The sequence below is a fragment of the Coregonus lavaretus genome, assembly GCF_964263955.1.
Source record: "Coregonus lavaretus genome assembly, chromosome: 37".
NCBI lineage: Eukaryota > Metazoa > Chordata > Actinopteri > Salmoniformes > Salmonidae > Coregonus > Coregonus lavaretus.
In genome coordinates, this window is record NC_140024.1 from 32,770,154 (window position 1) to 32,797,550 (window position 27,397).

At 45.5% G+C, this 27,397-nt stretch overlaps 1 protein-coding gene across 2 annotated transcripts in view; it reads right to left on the minus strand.

Annotated features, from left to right (window-relative positions):
- Nucleotides 1-27,397, minus strand: part of map2k5 (mitogen-activated protein kinase kinase 5) — an 83,133-nt gene that overhangs the window by 36,319 nt on the left and 19,417 nt on the right. For both annotated transcript variants that reach the window (XM_084154203.1, XM_084154204.1), the window contains exons 8-16: nt 26,330-26,394; nt 20,186-20,225; nt 19,034-19,102; nt 18,512-18,593; nt 9,130-9,191; nt 6,535-6,583; nt 3,511-3,584; nt 1,929-1,979; nt 1,612-1,683 (exon numbers count right to left, since the gene is read on the minus strand). In XM_084154203.1, the coding sequence (XP_084010329.1) occupies nt 1,612-1,683; nt 1,929-1,979; nt 3,511-3,584; nt 6,535-6,583; nt 9,130-9,191; nt 18,512-18,593; nt 19,034-19,102; nt 20,186-20,225; nt 26,330-26,394 (564 nt within the window). The remainder of the gene's footprint in view (nt 1-1,611; nt 1,684-1,928; nt 1,980-3,510; nt 3,585-6,534; nt 6,584-9,129; nt 9,192-18,511; nt 18,594-19,033; nt 19,103-20,185; nt 20,226-26,329; nt 26,395-27,397) is intronic.

A 27,397-nucleotide genomic window follows, 5' to 3' on the forward strand; every position in this document is an offset into this window, starting at 1 on the left:
AGGGGAGGAAGTTTAATAAACAGGCCAACTGGTACTATCAGGAACAGGAAGTTACTATTGGAAGAGTATTAGAAAGGGGAGGAAGTTTAATAAACAGGCCAACTGGTACTATCAGGAACAGGAAGTTACTATTGGAAGAGTATTAGAAAGGGGAGGAAGTTTAATAAACAGGCCTACCGGTACTATCAGGAACAGGAAGTTACTATTGAAAGAGTATTAGAAAGGGGAGGAAGTTTAATAAACAGGCCAACTGGTACTATCAGGAACAGGAAGTTACTATTGGAAGAGTATTAGAAAGGGGAGGAAGTTTAATAAACAGGCCAACTGGTACTATCAGGAACAGGAAGTTACTATTGGAAGAGTATTAGAAAGGGGAGGAAGTTTAATAAACAGGCCTACCGGTACTATCAGGAACAGGAAGTTACTATTGGAAGAGTATTAGAAAGGGGAGGAAGTTTAATAAACAGGCCTACCGGTACTATCAGGAACAGGAAGTTACTATTGGAAGAGTATTAGAAAGGGGAGGAAGTTTAATAAACAGGCCAACTGGTACTATCAGGAACAGGAAGTTACTATTGGAAGAGTATTAGAAAGGGGAGGAAGTTTAATAAACAGGCCTACCGGTACTATCAAGAACATGAAGTGGCTATCAGTATAAATATGGTTTAACCACACAAGATGAGGGTTGACTGGACCTCTTTTAGGACTGTGGTCGACATGCCTTTAAGTGTGAGTTCATAGGTAGTCTAATCTCCTCATGGAGGGAGCCTAGCTGAGGCGTTCCAGATTAGAGAGGCCAGTCTCTGAGAGGGGCTCAATGCGCCCCCGTCGAATAACCCCCTTCCTCAAAGAAGCTCTGCTATTAGTTAATAACCCCCCTGCCAACCACCACCACCCCCTGCCGAGAACAGAAGAGAGAGATCAGCAGAGGGGGGGTAGAAATGACAGAGGGATAGAGTAATGTGATGTATGACTACACCGGAAAATATCGAACACGCTCGTGACATTTGGCAATTCACTTTGCGTTGCGCGTGGCATCTTTCATCTTGGTTTAACTCTGATGATGTTGGCGCCATCACGTAATTACGACGATGTCAACACATGGGAACCCATGCTGGCCTTGAACGTGGACCAACAGCTAGCGACGGCAGATTCATCCAAATTAAGCGGAGAGTTTAAAGCCGTTTCATTTAGACTAATGCACACTTACCTGTATGGCTCTCTCTCTAACGATTCAGAAAGAGGAAAGGGCTTTGATCCTGTGGCGAGAAAACTCAATCTTGATCAAATAGAGATTGTGTCGATAATTCCGACAGACTTTTGTTTTCTGCAGCCCCATCCGTTACGGTTACAATGGTGATAATATTCAACGGTATTGACAAACAGAGTGCAGAGGCCAGAGAGCGTGAAGCGTTTGTCAGAGCTGTGGAAATAAGAGTCCTTGACGGGAATAGATTGAGAATCAATAGGTGTCAATGGGGACGACAGGCCTGGCCAAATGAAGTATTGAAATAAAAATGTTATTCTAAAATGGAGCCCCTTGAGACAAGCACAAATACCATGTACATATAATATATTCACTGATATATAAACAGCACATTATTCTTGTACCTCCATGAAGGAGATGCCCACACTCCAGACGTCTGAATGGATGCCGTACTGCTCCCCAGATATCCTCTCTGGCTGCAGGGTAGACACAAGGGCGTCAGATGAGGCAGTATGCTGTGGTTGACTTGAGATTTAGGAAACTTTATTGTGCTCAACTGAGCCATATGTGGTTACTGCATGATCAGATGCCATATGTCCTGTCAATGTTTCCCCTAGAACATTTTCAAGGCTGGCACAAAAGCCCCCAAAACAACATGCAGGGCCTCTTTCACCAAGATGTCCAACTGCCACCAAAATGTATTCATATTAGGTCTACTTACTGCCATGTACGCGTTAGTTCCCACATACGTCTTGGCGATCGAATTCACCAACTGCAAACAAAAGACGGGTAGGTTAGACTGATAAACTGTATATGGGTTTCTCTCTTTCCTTCAGTAAGAATTGACTGAGCAAAAAGGTTGTGCATTGCTTTTGTCTTACAGTCGATTTGTCCAATTGTTTCACATGAGAACTTATTCTTAAAGGTCATTCAGTTTTGTCCAAATATGGTAAAACAGCAAATTGATTTGTTTACGGGAAAAGTACACTTCACATTACACTGTATATAAAAGGTATACATTATATGTTATTATATTCCTGTATAGACAAAATGACCATAGTGATGGCTATAACTGAAATGACCATAGTGATGGCTATAACTGAAATGACCATAGTGATAGCTATAACTGAAACGACCATAGTGATGGCTATAACTGAAATGACCATAGTGATAGCTATAACTGAAATTACCATAGTGATGGCTATAACTGAAATGACCATAGTGATGGCTATAACTGAAATGACCATAGTGATGGCTATAACTGAAACAAAATGACCATGGTGATGGCTATAACTAAAATGACCATAGTGATGGCTATAACTAAAATGACCATAGTGATGGCTATAACTAAAATGACCATAGTGATGGCTATAACTGAAACAAAATGACTTTGAGAGTCGGCATGGCAGAGACTGTTTGTCCTACATTAAGTACCGCTCCCATCTCCTATCCCTCCCTGACTTACACACCCAAATCTATTGAAATGTCAGTGTTATTGTGGTGTGTTCTCACCCCTCTCACAGGGGACTAGGATGAGGACGTGAGGACCTCGGAGTGTGTGTGAGTCTATGAGCACAATGGGACATGCCATGGATGACAGGGCTGTGATAATGAGTGAATGACTGTGTTCCCTGATGGCTCCTGTGTTTGGAGGGGAGGTCCTGCTCAGGGAACGCAGAGACACTGACCTTCCTACAGGGCAGTGTGTGTGTGTGGAGTTAAAGCTACCATTCAGAAGCCTGTGCAGGGGTCAATGCTGCTTCACATCTCCAAGGAGAGAGGGATGGAAATTAATTAAAATTGGGGCGTGGGGGTGACAGGGTGAGTGTGTGTGTGTGTGTGTATGGGGGAGTTATTCTCTGGGGTCCATTCTTTGGGGGAGTTGGAAGGGCTGTCCCAGGGTGATGTGATGACACACACACACACACACACCAAACGCACCTCAGCTTTTGTCTGCCAGCCACGCTCTTGCCACGTCCATCAAAGGCATATCAATGAAGCTTTGCCGTTGTGTGTGTGTGTGTGTGTGTGTGTGAGAGTGTGAGTAGTAATTATAACAAGTGAATGTTTTCGAGGGCCTGTGGAACAATGGTAGTGAGGAAGTTAATGTGAGAGGCTGTCCCTCAAGGTGCCTCCGCAGTCGTGAGGAGACAATGAATAGGTACAGATTGACAGGTCAACTACACACTCTCACACACTGTCAATACACACAGACAGAGGTACACACACACACACACTGTCAATACACACAGACAGAGACAAACAGACAGAGGTACACACACACACGGGGGGGGGGATTGTACCTGCGTGCTGACTCCAAAGTCACAGAGCTTCACTTGACCTCTAGTGTTGACCAGCATGTTGGAAGGCTTGACGTCTACAGAGACAAATACATTCAGTAATAGCAGCAGCCTCAGCCAATCACAGAGAGTATACTCATGTTACATCTTCATTTGACCAGTTTCTCAAAGCAGGAACATTATCCTGCAGCAACAGGAAATTATTATTATTGTAACGGTTTATACCTTTCTGACATTTTAAAGTGGAAATTTTAGAAGCCTTTTAAACCTTGAACAAACTTTAGAAGCCTTTTAAACCTTGAACACACTACTAAGTTACATCAGGAAGATTCTCTTTGACGAAAGTGATCAAATTAAGATTGCAGATCTGTACTGTATACAGCATCATGACAGTATTCTCCTTCCATGACCTTCTACATATACCTTCCACCTCTCACTGACCTGTGTGTAGAATTAATACCGTTCACCTCACTGACCTCTGTGTAGAATCTACTACCTTCCACCTCACTGACCTCTGTGTAGAATCTACTACCTTCCACATCACTGACCTCTGTGTAGAATCTTCTACCTTTCACCTCACTGACCTCTGTGTAGAATCTTCTACCTTTCACCACACTGACCTCTGTGTAGAATCTACTACCTATACAGCACCAGTCAACAGTTTGAACACACCTACTCATTCAGGGGGTTGTCTTTATTTTTACTATTTTCTACATTGTAGAATAATAGTGAAGACATCAAAACAATGAAATAACACATATGGAATCATGTAGTAACCAAATAAGTGTTCAACAAATCAAAATATATTTTTTATTTGAGATTCTGCAAAGTAGCCACCCTTTGCCTTGATGACAGCTTTGCACACTTTTTGCATTCTCTTAACCAGTTTCATGAGGTAGTCACCTGGAATGCATTTCAATTAACAGGTGTGCCTTGTTAAAAGTTCATTTGTGGAATTTCTTTCCTTCTTAAAGCGTTTGAGCCAATCAGTTGTGTTGTGACAAGGTAGGGGGGGTATACAGAAGATATTTGGTAAATGACAAAGTCCATATTATGGCAAGAACAGCTCAAATAAGCAAAGAGAAACGACAGTCCATCATTACTTTAAAACATGAAGGTCAGTCAATCCGGAACATTTCAAGAACTTTGAACGTTTATTCAAGTGCAGTCGCAAAAACCATCAAGCGCTATGACGAAACTGGCTCTCATGAGGACCGCCACAGGAAAGGAAGACCCAGAGTTACCTTTTGCTGCAGAGGATACGGTCATTAGAGTTAACTGCACCTCAGATTGCAGCCCAAATAAATGCTTCACAGACTTCAAGTAACAGACACATCTCAATATCAACTGTTCAGAGGAGACTGTATGAATCAGGCATTCATGGTCGAATTGCTGCAAAGAAACCACTACTAAAGGACACAAATAATAAGAAGATACTTGCTTGGGCCAAGAAACACGAGCAATGGATATTAAACCGGTGGAAATCTGTCCTTTGGTCTGATGAGTCCAAATGTGAGATTTTTGGTTCCAACCGCCGTGTCTTTGTGCGATGCAGAGTAGGTGAACGGATGATCTCCGCATGTGTGGTTCCCACCGTGAAGCATGGAGGAGGAGGTGTGATGTGTGGGGGGGCTTTGCTGGTAACACTGTCTGTGATTAATTTAGAATTCAAGGCACACTTAACAGCATTATGCAGCGATAGCTATCCCATCTGGTTTGCGCTTAGTGGGACTATCATTTGTTTTTCAACAGGACAATGACCCAAAACACACCTCCAGGCAGTGTAAGGGCTATTTGACCAAGGAGAGTGATGGAGTGCTGCATCAAATGACCTGGCCTCCACAATCACCCGTTCTCAACCCAATTGAGATGGTTTGGGATGAGTTGGACCGCAGAGTGAAGGAAAAGCAGCCAACAAGTGCTCAGCATATGTGGGAACTCCTTCAAGACTGTTGGAAAAGCATTCCTCATGAAGCTGGTAGAGAGAATGCCAAGAATGTGCAAAGCTGTCATCAAGGCAAAGGGTGGCTACTTTGAAGAATCTAAAATAGATCATATATTTTGATTTGTTTAACAATTGTTTGGTTACTACATGATTCCATATGTGTTATTTCATAGTTTTGATGTCTTCACTATTATTCTACAATGTAGAAAATAGTACAAATAAAGAAAAACCCTTGAATGAGTAGGTGTGTCCAAACTGTTGACTGGTACTATACCTTTCACCTCACTGACCTCTGTGTAGAATCTACTACCTTCCACCTCACTGACCTCTGTGTAGAATCTACTACCTTCCACATCACTGACCTCTGTGTAGAATCTACTACCTTTCACCTCACTGACCTCTGTGTAGAATCTACTACCTTCCACCTCACTGACCTCTGTGTAGAATCTACTACCTTCCACCTCACTGACCTCTGTGTAGAATCTACTACCTTCCACCTCACTGACCTCTGTGTAGAATCTACTACCTTCCACATCACTGACCTCTGTGAAGAATCTACTACCTTCCACCTCACTGACCTCTGTGTAGAATCTACTACCTTCCACATCACTGACCTCTTTGTAGAATCTACTACCTTCCACATCACTGACCTCTGTGTAGAATCTACTACCTTCCACCTCACTGACCTCTGTGTAGAATCTACTACCTTTCACCTCACTGACCTCTGTGTAGAATCTACTACCTTCCACCTCGCTGACCTCTTTGTAGAATCTACTACCTTCCACATCACTGACCTCTGTGTAGAATCTACTACCTTCCACATCACTGACCTCTGTGTAGAATCTACTACCTTCCACATCACTGACCTCTGTGTAGAATCTACTACCTTCCACATCACTGACCTCTGTGTAGAATCTACTACCTTCCACCTCGCTGACCTCTTTGTAGAATCTACTACCTTCCACATCACTGACCTCTGTGTAGAATCTACTACCTTCCACCTCACTGACCTCTGTGTAGAATCTACTACCTTCCACATCACTGACCTCTGTGTAGAATCTACTACCTTCCACATCACTGACCTCTGTGTAGAATCTTCAGGCTCCATAGATAGGTTAGGCCTTTCACTACCTGAAGACAGATAGGAGATACGGAGTTCAGAATTCAACAATACCCAAAACCACTGCTTTCAGACACTACTGCGCTAACTCGTTTGGTAAACCATTTATATACAGGGCCTTCAGAAAGTATTCACACCCCTTGGCCTTGACTTATTCCCCATTTTGTTGTTGTCACAGCCTGATTTCAAAATGGATTCAATTGATTTTTTTTCTAACCAATCTACACACAATACCTCATAATGACAAAGAGAAAAAATGTTTTTAGAAACTTTAGCTTATTTATTGAAAATGAAATACAGAAATATCTAATTTACTTAAGTATTCACACCACTGAGTCAATCCTTTGTAGAAGCACTTTTGCCTTTGACTACAGCTGTGAGTCTTTCTGGGTAAGTCTCTAAGAGCTTTCCACACCTGGATTGTATAACACTTGCCCATTATTCTTTTCAAAATTCTTCAAGCTCTGTCAATTGGTTGTTGATCATTGTTAGACAACCATTTTCAGGTCTTACCATAGATTTTCAAGTAGATTTAAGTCAAAACTGTAACTCGGCCACTCAGGAACATTCACAGTCTTCTTGGTAAGCAAGTCCAGTGTAGATTTGGCATTGTGTTTTAGGTTATTGTCCTGCTGAAAGGTGAATTCATCTCCCAGTGTCTGGTGGAAAGCAGACTGAACCAGGTTTTCCTCTAGGATTTTGCCTGTGCTTAGCGCCATTCCATTTATTTTTATCCTGAAAAACTCCCCAGTCCTTAATGATTACAAGCGTACCCATAACATGATGCAGCCACCACTATGCTTGAAATATGGAGAGTGATACTCAGTAAGGTGTTGTATTGGATTTGCCCCAAACATAACACTTTTGTATTCAGGACAAAAAGTTAATTGCTTTGGCATTTTTTTTCTTCAGTATTACTTTATTTCCTTGTTGCAAACAGGATGCATGTTTTGGAATATTTTTATTCTGTACAGGCTTCCTTCTTTTCACTGTCAATTATGTTATTATTGTGGAGTAACTACAATGTTGTTCATCCATCCTCAGTTTTCTCCTACCACAGCCATTCAACTCTGTAACTGTTTTAAAGTCACCATTGGCCTCATGATGAAATCCCTGAACGGTTTCCTTCCTCTGAGTTAGGAAGGACGCTTGTATCTTTGTATTGACTGGAGTGTTTTTTACCCATCTACCAATAGGTGCCCTTCTTTGTGAGGCCTTGGAAAATCTCCCTGGTCTATGTGGTTGAATCTGTGTTTGAAATTCACTGCTCCACTGAGGGACCCTATGTGGTGGTACAGAGATGAGGCATTAATTCAAAAATCATGTTAAACACTATTATTGCACACAACTTATTATGTGACTTGTTAAGCAACTTTTTACTCCTGAACTTATTTAGGCTTGCCATAACAAAGGGTTGAATACTTATTTACTCAAGAAATGTCAGCTTTAATATGTAAACATTTCTAAAATCATAATTCCGCTTTGTCATTATGGGTTATTGTGTGTAGATGGGTGAGGGGAAAAAATCTATTTCATCCATTTTGAATTCAGGCTGTAACACAACAAAATGTGGAATAAGTCAAGGGGTATGAATACTTTCTGAAGGCCCTGTATTTGCTCATTGATCATGGACTGTGCACAACATGCATATTTGCTCCAGAGCCAAAGAGTTGCATAGCTACTTTTATCTTTACGTTCTTGATACCAAAACCATTTTGCTTTTAAATTACTACAGCGAGCAGCAAATACTTTAAGGATTCAAATATTTTGGTTCATTATTGAGAAAGAAGATTCGACCACAAAACAATGTGCCACCTCTACTTCTCAATTCAGACAGTATCAAAAAGATCTGATTGGACTGTGGTTCTGGTGCCAAAACAACTGGTGTGCGTACACAGCATCCCTCTCGCCCTCCCGGGTGCTTTTCCCAGCGATAATTAACAACTCTGACAGCGAGAGAGGGGGGAAGAGAGGGAGGAGAGCTGTGAATTAGAATTAACGCTGACTAAATAGCTGTCAATGTTTGATTACAGGCTGAATCAGAGGAGGGAGAGGGGCTAATAGAGGTGGAAACGCCCGAGTTAGGCTGAACCATACGCTCCTCTGTGCTGTGAGGCTTGAGTGTGTGTGTGTGTGTGTGTGAGAGAAAGAGAGTCTGTCCATTTCATCCCTTTCTCACTGATGAAGGCGAATTGGGAGATTCACACCTGTCGGCCACACTTGCCAAAATGGGTCAACTTTACTCGCAAAAGCCTCAAAGTTATTGAGTTATTATTTACTGAATTGGATAGAATGCTGAATTGTAGCCGCTTCGCCAAACCTGCAATTCCCATACAAAGCTACCTGATCCATTGTCTTCCGAGGTGATGCTTTGTGGTCAGTTATAGAATATGATAATCTCATTTTAAATAGCTGTGGTCAGTTATAGAATATGATAATCTCATTTTAAATAGCTGTGGTCAGTTATAGAATATGATAGTCTCATTTTAAATAGCTGTAGTCTAATTTTAAATAGTTGTGGTCAGTTGGTTTGAGAGCTGAAAGGCCGTTCACTCACCGCCACAGAGATCCTGCCCAACACATGTTCTGGGATCCTCCTGTATACGTCCAGAGAGCCACCTGCGCACACACACACACACACACACACGTACACCGTTGAGTGTTGATGGACGCATGCTGACAGGTCGGCCACCGAGGGAGACGCAATGTGTTATAACTGAGAAATCACTGTGTTAAAAAATTCCCCCACTCCCACCCTTGTAGCTTTTAGCAAAGACACATGCTAACCCCCAGCCACTGATGACTGTCTTCCTCTTAGAATATGTGTAAATGGATCCAGGGTGGTAAGAGGTTTGACGTTCCAGAAAGCTTTCATAGAGCTCTGGATGGGAGTGCAGTAAAGGCCTCATAGAGCTCTGGATGGGAGTGCAGTAAAGGCCTCATAGAGCTCTGGATGGGAGTGCAGTAAAGGCCTCTGCCTGCTACAGCCTCAGCACTAACCCTAACCCTAACCTCAGCTCTAACCCCAGCACTAAAACTAACCCTAACCCTAACCTCAGCACTAACCTCAGCACTAACACTAACCCTAAAACTAACCTAAGCACTAACCCTAACACTAACCCCACCACTAACCCTAACACTAACCTCAGCACTAACCTCAGCACTAACACTAACCCTAAAACTAACCTAAGCACTAACCCTAACACTAACCCCACCACTAACACTAACCCCAGCACTAACACTAACCCCAGCACTAACCCTAACACTAACCTCAGCACTAACACTAACCCTAACCTCAGCACTAAAACTAACCCTAACCTCAGCACTAAAACTAACCCTAACCTAAGCACTAACCCTAACCCTAACCCCAGCACTAACACTAACCCCAGCACTAACCCTAACACTAACCCCAACACTAACCCCAACACTAACCCCAACACTAACCCCAACACTAACACTAACCCTAACACTAACCCTAACACTAACACCAGCACTAACCCCAACTCTAACCCTAACCCTAACACTAACTCCAGCACTAACACTAACCCTAACCCTAACACTAACCCTAACCCCAGCACTAACACTAAAGCTAACACTAACCCCAGCACTAACCCTAACACTAACCCCAACACTAACACTAACCCCAGCACTAACACTAACCCTAACCCCAGCACTAACACTAACCCCAGCACTAACACTAACCCCAGCACTAACACTAACACTAACCCTAACCCCAGCACTAACACTAACACTAACCCCAGCACTAACACTAACCCTAACACTAACCCTAACCCCAGCACTGACACTAACCCTACCACTAACACTAACCCCAGCACTAACACTAACACTAACCCCAGCACTAACACTAACCCCAGCACTAACACTAACACTAACCTTAACACTAACACTAACCCTAACCCCAGCACTAACACTAACACTAACCCCAGCACTAACACTAACCCTAACACTAACCCTAACCGTAACCCCAGCACTGACACTAACCCTAACACTAAGCCCAGCACTAACACTAACACTAACCCCAGCACTAACACTAACACTAACCCTAACCCTAACCCCAGCACTGACACTAACCCTAACACTAAGCCCAGCACTAACACTAACCCCAGCACTAACACTAACCCTAACCCTAACCCCAGCACTAACCCTAACACTAACCTCAGCACTAACACTAACCTCAGCACTAAAACTAACCCTAACACTAACCTAAGCACTAACCCTAACACTAACCCCAGCAGTAACACTAACCCCAGCACTAACCCTAACACTAACCCCAACACTAACACTAACCCTAACACTAACCCTAACACTAACCCTAACACTAACACTAACCCTAACACTAACTAACCCTAACCCTAACACTAACCCCAGCACTAACACTAACCCTAACCCTAACACTAACCCTAACCCCAGCACTAACACTAAAGCTAACACTAACCCCAGCACTAACCCTAACACTAACCTTAACACTAACCCCAGCACTAACACTAACCCTAACACTAACACTAACCCCAGCACTAACACTAACACTAAACCTAACACTAACCCCAGCACTAACACTAACACTAACCCTAACCCCAGCACTAACACTAACACTAACCCCAGCACTAACACTAACCCTAACCCTAACACTAACCCTAACCCCAGCACTGACACTAACCCTAACACTAAGCCCAGCACTAACACTAACCCTAACACTAACCCTAACACTAACCCCAGCACTAACACTAACCCTAACAATAACCCCAGCACTAACACTAACCCCAGCACTAACCCTAACACTAAGCCTAACACTAACCCTAACACTAAAATCTCTGAAGCTGGAGACTCTTATCTCCCTCACTAATTTTAAGCATCAGTTGTCAGAGCAGCTTACCGATCACTGCACCTGTACATAGCCCCATCTGAAATTAGCCCGCCCAACTACCTCATCCCTATATTGTTATTTATTTTGCTCATTTGCACCCCAGTATCTCTATTTGCACATCATCTCTTGCACATCTATCATTCCAGTGTTAATACTAATTGTAATTATTTTGCACTATAGCCTATTTATTGCCTTACCTCCATAACTTGCTACATTTGCACACACTGTATATATATTTTCTGTTGTGTATTGTTGATTTTATGTTTTGTTTTACCCCATATGTAACTCTGTGTTGTTGTTTTTAATCGCACTGCTTTGCTTTATCTTGGCCAGGTCGCAGTTGTAAATGAGAACTTGTTCTCAACTGGCTTACCTGGTTAAATAAAGGTTAAATAAAAATAAAATAACACTAACACTAACCCTAACACTAACCCTAACCCTAACACTAACCCTAACACTAACGCTAACCCTAACAATAACCCTCAGCACTAACCTCAGCACTAACACTAACACCAACCCCAGGCTCAACCCTAACCCCAGGCTCAACCCTAACCCCAGGCTCAACCCTAACCCTAGGCTCAACACTAACCCCAGGCTCAACACTAACCCCAGGCTCAACACTAACCCCAGGCTCAACACTAACCCCAGGCTCAACACTAACCCCAGGCTCAACCCTAACCCCAGGCCCAACCCTAACCCCAGGCTCAACACTAACCCCAGGCTCAACACTAACCCCAGGCTCAACACTAACCCCAGGCTCAACACTAACCCTAACCCTAACCACAGCCTCAACCCTAACCCCAGGCTCAACCCCAACCCCAGCCTCAACCCTAACCCCAGCCTCAACACTAACCCCAGGCTCAACACTAACCCCAGGCTCAACACTAACCGCAGCCTCAACACTAACCGCAGCCTCAACACTAACACTAACCCCAGCCTCAACACTAACACTAACCACAGGCTCAACACTAACCCCAGGCTCAACACTAACCCCAGGCTCAACACTAACCCCAGGCTCAACACTAACCCCAGGCTCAACACTAACCACAGGCTCAACACTAATCCCATGGCTCAAAACTAACCCCAGGCTCAACACTAACCCCAGCCTCAACACTAACCCTAACCCTAGCCTCAACACTAACCCCAGGCTCAACATTAACCCCAGGCTCAACACTAACCCTAACCCCAGCCTCAACACTAATCCCAGGCTCAACACTAATCCCAGCCTCAACACTAACCCTAACCCCAGGCTCAACACTAATCCCAGCCTCAACACTAACCACAGGCTCAACACTAACCCTAACCCTAGCCTCAACCCTAACCCCAGCCTCAACTAACCCTAACACTAACACTAACCCTACCGCTAACGCTAACCCTAACACTAACCTTAACCCTAACGCTAACACTAACACTAACCCTAACCCTCAGCACTAACCTCAGCACTAACACTAAACCTAACACTAACCTCAGCACTAACCCTAACACTAACCTCAACACTAACCCTAACACTAACCCTAACACTAACCCTAACCCCAGCACTAACACTAACCCCAGCACTAACACTAACCCTAACACTAAACCCAGCACTAACACTAACCCTAACACTAACCCTAACACTAACACTAACCCTAAAACTAACCCCAGCACTAACGCTAACGCTAACCCTAACCATCAGCAATAACCTCAGCACTAACACTAACCCTAACCCCAGCACTAACACTAACCCCAGCACTAACACTAACACTAACCCTAACCCCAACACTAACCCCAGCACTAACACTAACCCTAACACTAACACTAACCCCAACCCCAGGCTCAACCCTAACCCCAGGCTCAACCCTAACCCCAAGCTCAACCCTAACCCCAAGCTCAACCCTAACCCCAACCTCAACCCTAACCCCAGCCTCAACACTAAACCCAGGCTCAACACTAATCCCAGCCTCAACACTAATCCCAGCCTCAACACTAACCCCAGCCTCAACACTAACCCTAACCCCAGCCTTAACACTAACCCCAGGCTCAACACTAACCCCAGGCTCAACACTAACCCTAACCCCAGCATCAACACTAATCCCAGCCTCAACACTAATCCCAGCCTCAACACTAATCCCAGCCTCAACACTAACCCTAACCCCAGGCTCAACACTAATCCCAGCCTCAACACTAACCCCAGCCTCAACACTAACCACAGGCTCAACACTAACCACAGGCTCAACACTAACCCTAACCCCAGCCTCAACCCTAACCCCAGCCTCAACTAACCCTAACACTAACCCTAACGCTAACCCTAACACTAACCCTAACACTAACCATAACCCTAACGCTAACCCTAACACTAACCCCAGCACTAACACTAACCCCAGCACTAACCCCAGCACTAACACTAACCCTAACCCCAACACTAACCCCAGCACTAACACTAACCCTAACACTAACCCCAACCCCTGTCTCAACCCTAACCCCAGGCTCAACCCTAACCCCAGGCTCAACACTAACCCTAACCCCAGCCTCAACACTAACCCCAACCTCAACACTAACCCCAACCTCAACCCTAACCCCAACCTCAACCCTAACCCCAGCCTCAACACTAATCCCAGGCTCAACACTAACCCCAGACTCAACACTAACCCCAGACTCAACACTAACCCCAGGCTCAACACTAACCCCAGGCTCAACACTAACCCCAGCCTCAACACTAATCCCAGCCTCAACACTAATCCCAGCCTCAACCTCAACACTAACCCCAGGCTCAACACTAACCCCAGGCTCAACACTAACCCCAGGCTCAACACTAACCCCAGGCTCAACACTAACCCCAGGCTCAACACTCACCCCAGGCTCAACACTAACCCTAACCCCAGCCTCAACACTAACCCCAGCCTCAACACTAGCCCTAACCCCAGCCTCAACACTAACCCCAGGCTCAACACTAACCCTAACCTGAACCCTAACCCCATGCTCAATTCTAACCCCAGCCTCAACACTCACCCCAGCCTCAACACTCACCCCAGCCTCAACACTCACCCCAGCCTCAACACTCACCAAAGCCTCAACACTAACCCCAGCCTTAACCCTAACACCGGCCTCAACCCTAACCCTAACCCCAGGCTCAATTCTAACCCCAGGCTCAACCCTAACCCCAGGCTCAACCCTAACCCCAGGCTCAACACTAACACTAACCCCAGCCTCAACACTAACACTAACCCCAGGCTCAACACTAACCCCAGGCTCAACACTAACCCCAGGCTCAACACTAACCCCAGGCTCAACACTAACCCCAGGCTCAACACTAACCCCAGGCTCAACACTAATCCCATGGCTCAAAACTAACCCCAGGCTCAACACTAACCCCAGCCTCAACACTAACCCTAACCCCAGCCTCAACACTAACCCCAGGCTCAACACTAACCCCAGGCTCAACACTAACCCTAACCCCAGCCTCAACACTAATCCCAGCCTCAACACTAATCCCAGCCTCAACACTAACCCTAACCCCAGGCTCAACACTAATCCCAGCCTCAACACTAACCACAGGCTCAACACTAACCCTAACCCTAGCCTCAACCCTAACCCCAGCCTCAACTAACCCTAACACTAACACTAACCCTAACGCTAACGCTAACCCTAACACTAACCTTAACCCTAACGCTAACCCTAACACTAACCCTAACCCTCAGCACTAACCTCAGCACTAACACTAACCCTAACACTAACCTCAGCACTAACCCTAACACTAACCTCAACACTAACGCTAACACTAACCCTAACACTAACCCTAACCCCAGCACTAACACTAACCCCAGCACTAACACTAACCCTAACACTAAACCCAGCACTAACACTAACCCTAACACTAACCCTAACACTAACACTAACCCTAAAACTAACCCCAGCACTAACGCTAACGCTAACCCTAACCATCAGCACTAACCTCAGCACTAACACTAACACTAACCCTAACCCCAGCACTAACACTAACCCCAGCACTAACACTAACCCCAGCACTAACCCTAACACTAACCCTAACCCCAACACTAACCCCAGCACTAACACTAACCCTAACACTAACACTAACCCCAACCCCAGGCTCAACCCTAACCCCAAGCTCAACCCTAACCCCAAGCTCAACCGTAACCCCAACCTCAACCCTAACCCCAACCTCAACCCTAACCCCAACCTCAACCCTAACCCCAGCCTCAACACTAACCCCAGGCTCAACACTAATCCCAGCCTCAACACTAATCCCAGCCTCAACACTAACCCCAGCCTCAACACTAACCCTAACCCCAGCCTTAACACTAACCCCAGGCTCAACACTAACCCCAGGCTCAACACTAACCCTAACCCCAGCATCAACACTAATCCCAGCCTCAACACTAATCCCAGCCTCAACACTAATCCCAGCCTCAACACTAATCCCAGCCTCAACACTAATCCCAGCCTCAACACTAACCCTAACCCCAGGCTCAACACTAACCCTAACCCCAGGCTCAACACTAATCCCAGCCTCAACACTAACCCCAGCCTCAACACTAACCACAGGCTCAACACTAACCACAGGCTCAACACTAACCCTAACCCCAGCCTCAACTAACCCTAACACTAACCCTAACGCTAACCCTAACACTAACCCTAACACTAACCTTAACCCTAACGCTAACCCTAACACTAACCCCAGCACTAACACTAACCCCAGCACTAACCCCAGCACTAACACTAACCCTAACCCCAACACTAACACTAACCCCAACCCCTGTCTCAACCCTAACCCCAGGCTCAACCCTAACCCTAGGCTCAAACCTAACCCCAGGCTCAACACTAACCCTAACCCCAGCCTCAACACTAACCCCAACCTCAACACTAACCCCAACCTCAACCCTAACCCCAACCCTAACCCCAGCCTCAACACTAATCCCAGGCTCAACACTAACCCCAGACTCAACACTAACCCCAGGCTCAACACTAACCCCAGGCTCAACACTAATCCCAGCCTCAACACTAATCCCAGCCTCAACACTAATCCCAGCCTCAACACTAATCCCAGTCTCAACCTCAACACTAACCCCAGGCTCAACACTAACCCCAGGCTCAACACTCACCCCAGGCTCAACACTAACCCTAACCCCAGCCTCAACACTAACCCCAGCCTCAACACTAGCCCTAACCCCAGCCTCAACACTAACCCCAGGCTCAACACTAACCCTAACCCCAGCCTGAACCCTAACCCCATGCTCAATTCTAACCCCAGCCTCAACACTCACCCCAGCCTCAACACTCACCCCAGCCTCAACACTCAACACTCACCCCAGCCTTAACCCTAACCCCGGCCTCAACCCTAACCCTAACCCCAGGCTCAATTCTAACCCCAGGCTCAACCCTAACCCCAGGCTCAACCCTAACCCTAACCCCAGGCTCAATTCTAACCCCAGGCTCAACCCTAACCCCAGGCTCAACACTAACCCTAACCCCAGGCTCAACACTAACACTAACCCCAGGCTCAACACTAACCCCAGGCTCAACACTAACCCTAACAACAGGCTCAATTCTAACCCCAGGCTCAACCCTAACCCCAGCCTCAACACTAACACTAACCCCAGGCTCAACACTAACCCCAGGCTGAACCCTAACCCCAGGCTCAACCCTAACCCTAACCCCAGGCTCAACACTAACCCTAACCCCAGCCTCAACACTAACCCTAACCCCAGGCTCAATTCTAACCCCAGGCTCAATTCTAACCCCAGGCTCAACCCTAACCCCAGGCTCAACACTAACCCCAGGCTCAACACTAACACTAACCCCAGGCTCAACACTAACCCCAGCCTCAACACTAACCCTAACCCCAGGCTCAACACTAACCCCAGCCTCAACCCTAACCCTAACCCCAGGCTCAATTCTAACCCCAGGCTCAATTCTAACCCCCGGCTCAACACTAACCCCAGGCTCAACACTAACCCCAGGCTCAACACTAACCCCAGGCTCAACACTAACCCTAACAACAGGCTCAATTCTAACCCCAGGCTCAACCCTAACCCCAGCCTCAACACTAACACTAACCCCAGGCTCAACACTAACCCCAGGCTGAACCCTAACCCCAGGCTCAACCCTAACCCTAACCCCAGGCTCAACACTAACCCTAACCCCAGCCTCAACACTAACCCTAACCCCAGGCTCAATTCTAACCCCAGGCTCAATTCTAACCCCAGGCTCAACCCTAACCCCAGGCTCAACACTAACCCCAGGCTCAACACTAACACTAACCCCAGGCTCAACACTAACCCCAGGCTCATCACTAACCCTAACACCAGGCTCAATTCTAACCCCAGGCTCAACCCTAACCCCAGCCTAAACCCTAACCCCAGCCTCAACACTAACCCTAACCCCAGGCTCAACACTAACCCCAGCCTCAACCCTAACCCTAACCCCAGGCTCAATTCTAACCCCAGGCTCAATTCTAACCCCCGGCTCAACACTAACCCCAGGCTCAACACTAACACTAACCCCAGGCTCAACACTAACCCTAGCACCAGCCTCAACCCTAACCCCAGGCTCAACCCTAACCCCAGCCTCAACCCTAACCCCAGCCTCAACCCTAACCCCAGCCTCAACACTAACCCTAACCCTAACCCCAGGCTCAATTCTAACGCCAGGCTCAATTCTAACCCCAGGCTCAACCCTAACCCCAGCCTCAACACTAACCCCAGCCTCAACACTAACCCCAGCCTCAACACTAACCCCAGCCTCAACCCTAACCCCAGCCTCAACCCTAACCCCAGGCTCAACCCTAACCCCAGCCTCAACCCTAACCCCAGCCTCAACCCTAACCCCAGCCTCAACACTAACCCTAACCCCAGCCAACACTAACCCTAACCCCAGGCTCAACCCTAACCCTAACCCCAGGCTCAACCCTAACCCCAGCCTCAACACTAACCCTAACCCCAGCCTCAACCTTAACCCTAACCCCAGGCTCAACACTAACCCCAGGCTCAACACTAACCCCAGGCTCAACACTAACCCTAACTCCAGCCTCAACACTAACCCCAGCCTCAACACTCACCGTCCATAAACTCTGTGCATATGGAGATCCTGTTCTCCACAAAGAAGGCACTGTAGAATGTTATGATGTAGGAGGAATCACACTGCAAAACAAAAAAACACAATTAACACAGTTCATCCACTCATTAATGAACATTAATGCATGTTGAAGTATTTATTGTTGAACTGTTCAGTTACTCCATTTCACAGTTGACCTCTTAGAAGAAAAGGAGAGAGCTGGGGTAAATTATTGAGGGGCTTATCAGCAATCACGTGTCTCCGCCTCGTGATTGTGTGTGTGTGTGTGTGTGTGTGTGTGTGTGTGTGTGTATTTCACCGATCCCTGACTTGCCACACAGGTGGAGAGGAGATCCACTCAGATAAAAAGGTGCTCCATGAACTAGTCTAAAGTAACCTAGAGTTTAGACTAAACACTGCAGGTCTGATAAGAGAGGCTTCAGTTGGGGGAGAGATTTGACTACATGATTTGGGGCAGTTGGGGGAGAGATTTGAGCACTTTGGGCTCTAGAGGATAGAAGCTGACCTTGTAGAGGATCTCTAACTCGGACATGATCTGTTTCTGTAGCTCCACTGTTATGTCCAGAGGAATGACCTGCAAAGTCACCAGCACAGCCCAAATGAGACACTAGGGTTACATACACGCGCACAGGTTTATATGCAAGCATGCACACACAGCTAAAGAACTTCAAAAACACACACACAGAAAAATTTGAACAATGCACATTATTGTTATGGAACTATAGGTCCAAATAATTCTGCACTGGTGGTAACACATGACGTAGAAACCTTGTAGATGAACTCATGATTCTTTCATGCCAACCTATCTTGATAGTGTGGATACCATACGGTAAATGGGCAGTACCAAGGGTGTGAATTTGATCTTGCCGTGCTGAGCTTAGCTAATAGCTACAACAGTGGCACGCTAGCATTAGCAAAGATTACCTAAGCTTGCAGGATATCATTGATTAAAAGGTTAGAGAGAGAAGGGAGTAGCTACATGTAAACATCATTGATTACAGGTTAGAGAGAGAAGGGAGTAGCTACATGTAAACATCATTGATTACAGGTTAGAGAGAGAAGCTACATGTAAACATCATTGATTAAAAGGTTAGAGAGAGAAGGGAGTAGCTACATGTAAACATCATTGATTACAGGTTAAGGAGAGAAGCTACATGTAAACATCATTGATTACAGGTTAGAGAGAGAAGGGAGTAGCTACATGTAAACATCATTGATTACAGGTTAGAGAGAGAAGCTACATGTAAACATCATTGATTAAAAGGTTAGAGAGAGAAGGGAGTAGCTACATGTAAACATCATTGATTACAGGTTAGAGATAGAAGGGAGTAGCTACATGTAAACATCATTGATTACAGGTTAGAGAGAGAAGGGAGTAGCTCCATGTAAAGAGGGTCAAGGAGGTACCCATTACATGTACCTTCCATTCCACTCCAATAGATTAGATTACAGGTAGAATGACAGAGCATGAGAACAAAGTGGATGAATGAACGAATGAGAGAGGGGTATCACAGAGGTTGAGATGCATAGCAAATGAAAGAGGGAGGAGAAAAGGACAGAGCTAGAGATATAGAGGAAGACTAGTGGAGTTGAACGTGATTTGGTAAAATGAGAGGTACCCAGGAAAAGATTACAGCAGTACAGCTGTTGATCTCACCTTCACCGCTAACACTCTCTTGCCGAGAAGATGGTACGCTCTGTGGGAGAGAAAGAGAGGGAACATTAACATAGCCCAACAAAGAGCACGCCAGAGGTTCAGAAAAGTCCCTACTAAACTATGTCACTGTTCATTCATCCTGGCCTTTAAAGTAATCATGTGAATGAAAATATGTTGAGTGTTGAAAAGGATTTGGGTGAACATTACTACATTCAGTAATATACATACAGTAGAGGTATAGGTGCAGACTATAGATGCTTATTAAAATCAGGCATACACTATTTTCCTAGTTGGTTAGATATAACATGGAAAAAGGGGTGTTGTCATAAAGGAAACAGTATAATCCAAATGAGCATGACAACATGCCTCTTAGTCTAACATTATTTCCATCGTTAAAGGTCAGAGGTCAAAACAATAGCCTTCATGACACATCACCATTGAGCCCAGTCAGTCCTGTATGGTCACAGTTCTCCAGACAGGTTTCAGGTGGCAGGTAAACCAAACAGCCAAGGAACACCGGCCGGCCAGCCGACCTTAATTATTTAATTACGAAACTCCTTAATTCCCACAGGCCGGGTTTAGTTGCCGGCCAAGAGGGTCGGTTTACCAAAAGCGCCGACGTCTCAACATCCAATCCTCTTGTCCCCGTAGAACAGCTGCCGGGGGTGAGGGCCAGAGGGAGGGCGTACGTCACCAGGCCAGTTCACCAGTTTGTTTACGACAGCCAGGTATACGGGATACCTCCCGCGGTTTCACCTGTCAACGGGTTAGGCCGGCACGTATGCGCTCAGACCAGGGGTGTGATTAATGCGTGGTAGATTGGGGGATCGTGTTACACCCAGCCCAGACACCCCTAAACTGGCCCTTTAATTAATGACACCTCTTAGTGTCTCGTCTGGTTCGTCTGATAACTACCCTCCAGTTAGGACCAACACTAGGCTATCCCTCTCATGCCGGGTGCTCAGTGCTGTACGTACCGACATACCGTTTCGATTTAGATATTTTTTGGCAATGGAATTTTTTAACTTGGTTTTAGCTTTCTATGTACCAACTTTGTATCAGAAGGTTTGCTATAAGCATTCATGTCAGGTACTGGGTCCTTATAAGAGCTGACTCTTAAATGCATGAAGGCATTCATAATGCATCAAGCACAGGTCATTCGTTGAAACAGTTACCACTTTTTCCACCCCCTGGCTGTTTTCAAGTGAACATTCCTTTCGGTCTGTAAAAGGCCTCGGTGCATGCAAGGCTTACTTTCACCTTTTAGTTTTGATGTCTTACTGTTCCTTTAAGCTACAATCAATATCAATTAAGCACGACTACTGGTTCTTAATTAAGACAAGATGAAGATGTTAATTGAGACCGGAGCGGAGAGCCAGAGATGTTAAATACTGATTGGACTGATTCTGTGTGTAGCAAACGAACAGAGCAGGTAATCGTTATTTTATCATGCTGAACATGTTCAGGTTCACATAACAACGTGCTGACACACTCAGGAAGATGTTTCTTTCAGATGACACATCTTTGTGTGTTGTCATGATTAGTAAGGGCTTGGAGGATAGCCTCTCTTTTCTCATGTCTGCACCATTTTGTCACTAATGAACTGGGAAACAAGCACATTCACCATAACATCAGTATTTGTGAAGACATTTAAATGTAATAGGTGAGCTAACAGTCCCCTCGGGATGAGTGTATCACATATACCAGGCATTTCAGTAGCCTAATGTTCCCAAGAATGCTTTCCTCTACTCCCCAACAGAGTGATGACACGACAACAGTACAACCTCACCGTTAGAGTGAGTGAGAAGCCTAACTCCAGTCTCGATCCCTCCATGCAGCCTGTAATGTGGGGGGCCCAGTAGATCCACTGTCCTTGAACCCCCCTCAGGGCCAACCCTCCACCGGTGAGTTACAGTGACAGGCCTGGTGACTAGAGGACCTGGGAGCAAGGTTACCCAGACGCCCGTCCCCACCCCCTCTTCCCCCCGTCCTGACCCCGTTAAACGTGCCCCATTGCTTGGATCTTATTTACACTCCAGTCCCTGGTGTAATAAATGCTCCACCATGCAATATTCATGGGACTGGCTAGCTCTCTGAAGCGGCCCCGGGCGGGCGGTCAGGGCTGGAGGGTTGGTTTACAGTGCCACAGGGTTGGTAGGCCAGGCGGCCTCTCTTCCAGCCAGACACCCTCACCTGAGATGGCCCGACCAGATCGACCGGGTCACCTGCCAAACAGAGACTGACCTACATAAGTTAAGAGCATATGGCTCTGCAGACGAAGAGGCTAGCAGGTACGACCATACCACTACAAACTCACAAAGATGGAGAAACATTACACAGACCCACAACAATGAATATAAACAGAGGGTATATCCCCATGGTTAGCAATGGTCTCAGTTTCCCCGTCACCCGAGACCACTAGAAGCAGAGAAAGAGGTGATGGAGGGAAGAAAAAGTGAAAGGAGAGAGGGGGACTGCGAGAACGGAGAGAAAACAGAGGTAAAAAAAAATAGCTTAAATAAACCTTGACGTGATCAGCTGCTAAATAGCCCACGCATTTCAACCCTACTTTATGACCTGCAGCTTAAGATATAGTAACCAACTTACAAATTAACGTGCAGAAATGTTCCTGCTCCCCACGTCTAAATCAATGGGAGAAATCAATAAGACAAAACAGGCTGAGGGACTTCAGGAGAGGCCACGCCGGTGTCTGAGTGGATGAAACTGCATGTAAATGTGCTTGTTCTAATTGCGCAGGTCCATCAGGCACGGAATGGCCGCCTGTCCCTGCGCTAGTTATTTATAACCTCGTAGGACAGGCTGGACCTCAGAGAGGGAGAGTAGAATGTAATAAAAAAACAAGGGACAACATTGATGGATCACCGGGTCACAGAGACACGGAGGATAGCCAAGGTGTCAGCAACATCCAATTGAGTCTAAATGGCCGTGGGTCATAAACAGGGTTAAGGGTTAAAAGGTGGAGAGCCTTAAGTGGAGCTATTCACACTAGATAAGCTTAATATAAACCAGGCCAATAGAGAGACAGAGGAGAGATAATGACCTCCTTTAGAGAAGAACATGTTCACATTACAACATTTAGCTTCAAAATGAGGAGACACAGCGTGTCTTTGTGTGTGTGTGGTGTTTTATTGATTTAACCCTTATTTTATCAGGTAAGTTGACTGAGAACACATTCTCATTTACAGCAACGACCTGGGGAATAGTTACAGGGGAGAGGAGGGAGGACGAATGAGCCAATTGAAAGCTGGGGATGATTAGGTGGCCATGATGGTATGAGGGCCAGATTGGGAATTTAGCCTGCTCCCCACGATGTTGGAGGCAGTAATTATGTATAAAGGTGTGTGTGTGTATACAGTATGCGTAGATAAGCGTGTGTGTGTGTGTGTGTGTGTATAACATGTATGTCATTGGGTTATCAACACTTCATACTCTTGACATATAATAGCACCAGTACAAAACACAAAGCCCAACAGAGAAGCCCACCAAATTATTTTTTAAAGAAAGCAATTTAAAGTAATACCCCAGGTGCCTTACTCTGTGGGGAAAAACCCTCTGTGCATGTTTGACGGTCAAAGTGGTTTGTGTTTTACATGAACCAAAAGTGTTTAGGGTAGAGGTGACATAGGACACAAGAATACAGATACTACAGGCCCTATTTTCCCCTTAGGGCAGTGCCCTGTGTTCGTACAGATATCCACACGCGCCGGGTCCCCTTGCTGTCCCCAGCCTAGGACCAGGAAAAACGTGTCTCTCTCTCCATCTGCTGTGTACAACACATTTACATCTGAGGGCACAAGCAGTGGTCTGGGATTCACATGCAGAACAGAGACAGGTGGACAGACAGACAGACAGAAAAAACATCAAGGCTAGAGGAGATGCAGGAAGCAAGACACAGCACAGAGTGAATGGAAGAAAACAAACACACTGACAGACAACACAATGAAACCTAAGCATATACAGATGTAGGATCTTAATTTGATCACCCTGTTTGTAGGAGAACTTTCCTGCAGTGCAGCAAATATAAAACTTGTAGTGTATTTGAGGTTTAAAAAGGCTTCTGAAGTTTGTAATTTCCACTTTGACATTTCTGACTTGATTTTCACTTACGAAAAATGTATCAACCCCTACAAAAATGTTGATTAATTATCATCTACATAATAATTCATATATGCTGTTGCTGCAGGATTATTTTCCTGCTGTAGCAAACTGGCTCAAATTAAGATCCTTCATCTGTAGCAGTCAGTAAGTCTGGTCCTACACCAAAACACAATGTCTGACTCACAGACAGACAGGTTACTGAACCCTAACCCCGTGAGTAGAGGACAGACACCAAGCCTGTGTGTGTGTGTGTGTGTGTCTTGGTCAGTGGTGATAATGTGACAATGACACCAGAGGGCAGAGAGAGATGCCAGAGTGATTCCTACAGGCTCCGCTCCGCTCCCCAGGCTCCACCTGGACTTCCTCTTATCTCCCCACTGAACCTCATTAAGCGGCTGATTGGATAAGCTCAGCCACATTGTCCTTGTCTTTCAGGAAACAGCAGGAGGACAACAGGACCCTTGAACAACAAGTAGACAAGTCAGGAACTAAGCCTACTGTACTTCAGCCAATCAAGTCATTTAGATGCCAAGTAATACCCTTGAGGTCAGGTGTAAAATGTAGTCTAGCGTTCGAGGTAATCATTGCACAGTGCGGATTAAAGTTGGCGGACAACGTCTAATTGTTGCTGAGGATTTGTCAGGTTTTGACCAGGTGAATCAGTGGCTAAGCTACTGTACATCCCTATTTGGTGTAAGGCTACTGCGTATATTAGAAACGTTCCCCGATAGGGGCCAACTCCATATATGCAAACATTAAGGTGAAATGTACAGCCCCATTGCAATCTTTGAGATGCTGCCTTGTTTGCATGTTGACAAAAATCCTAACAGAAATTAAACATAACAATACCAAAACTAACATGAACAACTGGACCGGCTGAGAAAAAAAAACTACTTCAGCAGTTTTTCTCCCGACCATAAAAAAATCTGCCGCAGAACCGTATGGATTTTCTGCTGAGCTCAATTGACTGAGAAGTTGTCGGGAGGTTGCAATATCGGCTTTCCTCAGCCCAGCGGAACAATTTCCCAAGCCGAGCGAATAGCCAGTTGCTTTCTCCCTCAACTATGAGAGATAGGCCGTTAATGAAACAACCTCGCCGCAATAAAACGGTAAAAGAAACTTAAAGAAAAAAGAACAGAAAAAAAACCAGCCTGTGAAAGAAATAAACTGGATTTGCTCCGAATGAAATTTACGGCGGGCTCTGACAGAGGTGACAGACCGACAGCCTCTCTCTCTGTCAAGTCAAGGTTAGCCTGAGAAGTGATCAATACTTCTATCTCAATAAAAGGGTTAAATAATAGGAGATGGAGGAGAAGGAGGAGGAGGGGAGGAAAGTAAGAAGAGGAGGAGGAGGGGAGGGGTGGAAAGAGAGAAGAGAAGGAGAGTTATAAGGGGGGGAAGGATTTGAGTGTGACGATCCAAATGCCCCCACTGCCACAGTGTGTGTGTGTTGACAATACATCAGTCAGGTGATTTGGGAGGAGAGTGTTCTCTCCAGGTAACATGCTGTATGGTCCAATGGGGCAATCACTCTCATACCAGATCAATACCACATACGTTTGGCAACCTTCACATCGTAAAAAATACATAAATTGAATCGCCACTTGCGCCCCAGACACTAACCAGCCTGATGTATTTCAGAGGGACACCAGAGATTAACAGACAGAGAGAGAAGGAGAGAGAGAGAGAGATATGGTGAGAAAGAGGGAGGACAGAGAAATAGGGTGAAAGAGAGTCAGAAAGAAAGAAAAATAATGTAACTAGTTCTAAAAGTCTGGAGAAAGAACATGGATTGTATATGTGAGGGGGTGTACACTTTAATGAACTCAGGTGGTAATCAATATCATGTTCTTGGAATGAACAGGCAGCGGTTAAAGGGACAGTTTCAGAGAGCTGCGACGCATTTTCTACCCTTCACTGAGAACCCCATACCCCAACCACGATTCTTCGTCCAAGACCATTCTCATTGTTATACCTACCAGTGTTGGAACGAAGGCCCACAGTAAAGTACAGACAGGCACTTACTTGTACACGGTCCCTCCGTTTCCATGGCCAAGCTGCTCCTGGTATTGTATGTCTTGGCCATTGATCTAAAAGAGACACAAACAGAGATCAATACAAATAGGATAGAAGATAGAGATATCAATGGAGATTTAGAAAGTGAGAGATAGAGAGTGATAGAAAGGGAGGGAAGAATGTTACTGGAGGACGTAAACAAGGCGTTCAGGTCATCCCAAGTTCAGAGAGGAGAGGGAAAGAGAGAGATCAATACAACATTTGCTGTCCAATTTATAAAAGGACAATGGCGTATCGGGGGGCCGGGTGGAGGAGGAGTGATGGAGAGTTTAATGACGATTTGTTTGCTGTCGTCGTTCCATTCCTGTGTTGATAAAAGGTGTCAGATCGGGGTAATATAACATGGCCCCGTGTGACATGGAGGGGAGGCTGGGGAAAAGTTTCCTCCTGTCAGACTGATGGGAGGATGGGAGGGTGTGTGTGTGTGTGTTAGAATTTACACACACACACACACACACACACACACACACACACACACACACACACACACACACACACACACTGCATTTACTACCCCCCCAAAAAATAGTATACTGCACGGAATAAAACTCACAGCTACGTTTCCATCCACTTGTTAAAACATTTTTCAAGCCACTATTCTAATATTCACACAAAAAGAAATGCATTTCACTGACAGAGGTGTTTCCATCAAACTGACTTGTTGTGAATAAAAACTTTGTGTAATGACGTAGTACACACACACAAAGCACCGTGACACAACGTTTTATTTACAATGTGCTTCCATCGCATTTTAAAAACTCTACCGATGGTTTTGCTACAAAAGTGTTTCGATAAATAGCCAACTTGCCCGATCTGGTCTTGGCACATGCTCTCTTTGCAGATAAAGTGGAGAAGCTACGCGATGAGATTAAATATCGTTTTTAAATTTCTCAATTGGCAGCCAAGCACCATGATGTCACCAGCATTGCCTACACATAATATCCTGGATAGGCCTTTTCATGTAAACTAGCAACAAGCTCATCACCGCACATTCACCACCTTGAGAAGTTCAACATG